This window comes from Echinops telfairi, unplaced genomic scaffold (genome assembly GCF_000313985.2).
Source record: "Echinops telfairi isolate 266 unplaced genomic scaffold, ASM31398v2 ScPeMD7_7457;HRSCAF=8495, whole genome shotgun sequence".
NCBI classification, from domain to species: Eukaryota; Metazoa; Chordata; class Mammalia; order Afrosoricida; family Tenrecidae; genus Echinops; species Echinops telfairi.
The window spans coordinates 46182455-46186198 of NW_022111357.1; the positions used below are offsets into that span (position 1 = coordinate 46182455).

Below are 3744 nucleotides of genomic sequence, written 5' to 3' on the forward strand. Positions count from 1 at the left end.
CATAAAACTACAATTTACTAAAAATAATAAAGTGTATTACAGATACAACATAATTATAACCACATTTTCCTTATGAAAAATACATCTATTGAGTGAGATAAAATGTACAATTGAAAATTTTTCCAAAGGGAAAAAACAGTATAAAGGAAAATATTTTTCTTTGAGAGAGGGGAAAATAGCATGTCATTGTTTTTGTGTGTGTTATTTCATCATAACATAATTCAACACAAAAAGCAGTCATAGAATTGCACCAAATCCACATCCAGCTTCCTGAACATGGTAAGAGTAAAAGGAGTCCATAAAGCAAAATGCTGTTTCTAAAATGTATATTTTAAGTTGGTGATATTCTCATACAGAATGTCACGTCCTACCAGATCTGTTTACAGAATGTACAGTACTTTCCATTGTGTGGCAAGACATAAATGCAAATATATGCTTTCTGCTATCTTTCTTCATTCTGGTACTTGCCCAGAATAAGGTGAGGGGGAAATCTAGTTACGTGTTCTCTCTCCAACAATACAGAAAAATTATAATTAATTCATGCTTCATCATTTGTCAAATAACATTTCTGAAAATAAAACTCAATTACCCAATGGTTTAAAAAACAGAAAAATCATTCATTAGGATAAAACTGGCCAAGGCCGGCTCTTCAGCTCGCTCCCGACAGGAGGAGCCAGGGGTGTTCTTCCCGTTTTACAGATGAGAAAACAGGCCCAGGCAGATAGCCTCCTTCCTCCCGGGTCTGGGAGAGGCTCAGGAAGAGTGTGAGGGGGGGGTCTCAGGCCCAGGCCTGCTTCCTGCTTTCCCTGGGGTCTGCATGGCCTTAGGGTTTGTGTCCAGGGTCCTCACACGTCAGAAGGAGCCAGGGTTATCTGGGGAGCCCAGACTTGCCCCGTTTACACCCCCCACCCGGAGCCTGCTGATCCTGTCTGTCCTAGGTCCCAGCCCCAGGCCACTCCCCAGGCTCCCCACAGGTAAAAACCATCACCCAAAGAGCTGATATTCTACCTGTGATACTGGGCACCCATGTGAATCCCCAGCCTCCCTCCGCCACCCAGTGAAGTGGGTCTCAGGCAAGGATTCTGAGACCTTAGACGCCAGGGCCGCATGGTCAGCATTTGTAACTAAGCAGGCATCAAGTCTGGGCTACTTGGCACTAAAACCCCAAGGACTTTGTCCTGCTCTAGCCTGGCGGGCGGCAGGCACTCAATACTTGTGGGTGGACTACGCGCTTCCTGGTGGAACTCACCCCTCCGCCCAGGATGGCTTTATCTATGTAGCAAACTCCTACTCTTCCCTCAAAACCCCACATACAGTGCTTCTTCCTTAGGAAGTTTTTCTGACTCTCCTCTCTGGGCTCCCTCATTCCCTGACTCTCCTTCCAGCCAGCTCTGTGGGGCTGGGGATATCCTTGGGAGCTGTTCCTCCCCCAACATCACCCTGCACTAGCTGACCGTGGTGGAAAGGAGAGAATGTTAGGGGTCACACACCACACACACACACACACACACACACACACAGGGAAAGGAAAGAGTGTTAGGGGTAACACACACACACGGAAAGGAGAGAGTGTTAGGGGTAACACACACGGAAAGGAAAGAGTGTTAGGGGTAACACACACACACACACACACACACACACACACACACACGCCTCCTCTCCCTCCCCTCTCTGGCGATGTGAAGAAAGCTCCCTGGAGCAGAAGGAGGTTTGTTTTTTTGCTTTTATTAGAAAATAGAGTGTTTATTCAAAGAACAATAAAAGACCAGGGTCTGCACAGGGTTGCACACGAGGAGGAGCAAGTGTCAGGCTCCGCCAGGCTGGGGGGGTCGGGGAGGGGAGGGGCTCCTTTCCAGGAGGCCCAGGCCTCAGGGAGGGCAGGGTGGGGGACCCCAGGGTCCTTGGAGGGCGGGCTTGGCCAGCGAGCACCAGGAAGTGGAGCAGAGTTCAGCAACTCACCAGGTACATTCCTGGGGGTGGAGGGGGTGGAGCGGGTCAGGAAGGGGTGGGGGAGTTCTGGCTACCTACTCCTCACCCCCACCCTGGGATCCCCAATCCTCCTCCTCCTCCAATACCCCATAACATACTGCCCCACTCCTCCATCAGCCCTCATGGAAGCCTTGGGGCAGTCAGCGGGGTTTTGGGGGTCTTCCTTCTTGGCCCCTCCCACTTGAGGGCTCTGACTTCTCCCCACCCCCTCCTGGCGCGCCCTTTGTCTTTTCCAAGCATGACCAGGGCCAGACGTCCGCTGCCTTCAGCTGCCCTTCACAGGCGCAGGAGTAGGGTGGGCCCGGCCCCCAGGGAGGCCTACCTGTGGCAAACCTTCTCTTCACCAGTGACATGCGGTAGCCGCTGCCCACAAGCTCCAGGTCTATGCCCGACAGGGTGGTGCCCTCGCTGGTGAACTGTGCGGCCACAGGGCTGGGTGTGCTGGGCCCTGAGCATGGCTCCCAGCTGGCGGACAGGCGGCCGGAGCCTGGGAAGGCCTGAGGGTCAGCTTTGTCCCAGCTTGAGGGCCTGGGCTCCTCAGTCCCCGGTCTGTGGCCTCGGTCCGCTCCCTCTGACCCTTCTCCTGGGCCTGGCCAGGCTCGCTAGGGTTTGCAGACCAGTTCTGCCTCAGGCCCTTTGCATGTGCTCTCAGTCCATCGCTGCCCAAAGCCCCTCAAGGCCTGCCTTTCCCAGCCCCCAGCATAGTCTGGATTCTCCGTGCAGTTTCGATAAGCCGCACCCCCCCCACCTGGGTCCCCACATAGAACCGGAACTCACCCCCAGCCTCACACACGTCCGGAAGCCTCCACAGGAGCCGCTTCTCCTCCAGGTTCCTGGCAACAGGAGGAGCTGGGTGAGGTCGTGCCTGGAGAGGATGCTGGGAGCCTGGGATCTGCATCCCAGCCAAGCCTCCTCCCTACTGCAGAACTCCAGCACGTCGGCTTCCCTCCCTCTCCTCAGTTTCCCCCTCTGTGAAATGGGGGCTGCCGTTCCCCGAAGGCCGCCGGGCGCCAGTATTTTGGAGAGGATGCATTTAGGGCCCATGAATCTGATTTCTTTGCAGCAGATCCTATCCTTGTACAAACCCCAGAAAGCATTGTGCAGTCAAGAGTGGGGCACTGGCTTTAAATCTTCAGACAAGTGACCCAGCCACTCTGCGCTTCACCGTCCCCTCTGTAACTAGGGATGGCGGCGGTGATGCACACCTTACAGGACAGCTAAGAGACCAGGGAGCTGTGTAGACTGAGAGGGGGCGTGTCGGACACCGAGGAAACAGTGGACCTTGGGTATTATTACCAACAACGTCCTTAGCTTGAAGCCCGGGGAGCTCATGGCATCCAGGGCTGAGGTGGACCCTTGAGCTGCTGCATCGAATGGCAGATCTGGAGGGTTCTGGGGGCACAGTCCCAGACCTCCCACAGGCCCTCACCAGGTGGCGGCAGGCTGCAGGCGGACGTTGGTCACAGGCTCCCCGATGGATAGCAGGATCTGGACGTTGGTGAGTGGCGTGGGCACAGCTGTGGCGCCAGGCCGGTAGCTGTACTCCACTGAGACCTGGGTGAGGTTCGAATCGCACTGCCAGTGGGCGCTTAGCTGCAGTGGCACCGACTGGGCACCAGGGCGGGAGAACTAGGGGGAGGAAGGGCCAGAGGCAGAACACAGCTTGGATTATCCCACGGGGATCACCCACCCCATCGGACCCTGCCTAACTGCCCATCATTCCTGCACTACACCCTGCACTACACTGCCACCTTC

The 3744-nt window shown here is 55.0% G+C and overlaps 1 protein-coding gene across 1 annotated transcript in view; it reads right to left on the minus strand.

Annotated features, from left to right (window-relative positions):
• Positions 1–1705: 1705 nt before the first annotated feature.
• The window catches only part of FCHO1 (FCH and mu domain containing endocytic adaptor 1), a 22619-nt gene continuing 20580 nt past the window's right edge, over positions 1706–3744 (minus strand). The window contains 4 exon segments of the mRNA XM_045299137.1: positions 1706–1970; positions 2312–2476; positions 2767–2822; positions 3419–3647. Of these exon segments, the coding sequence (XP_045155072.1) occupies positions 1948–1970; positions 2312–2476; positions 2767–2822; positions 3419–3647 (473 nt within the window). The 3' untranslated portion in view covers positions 1706–1947.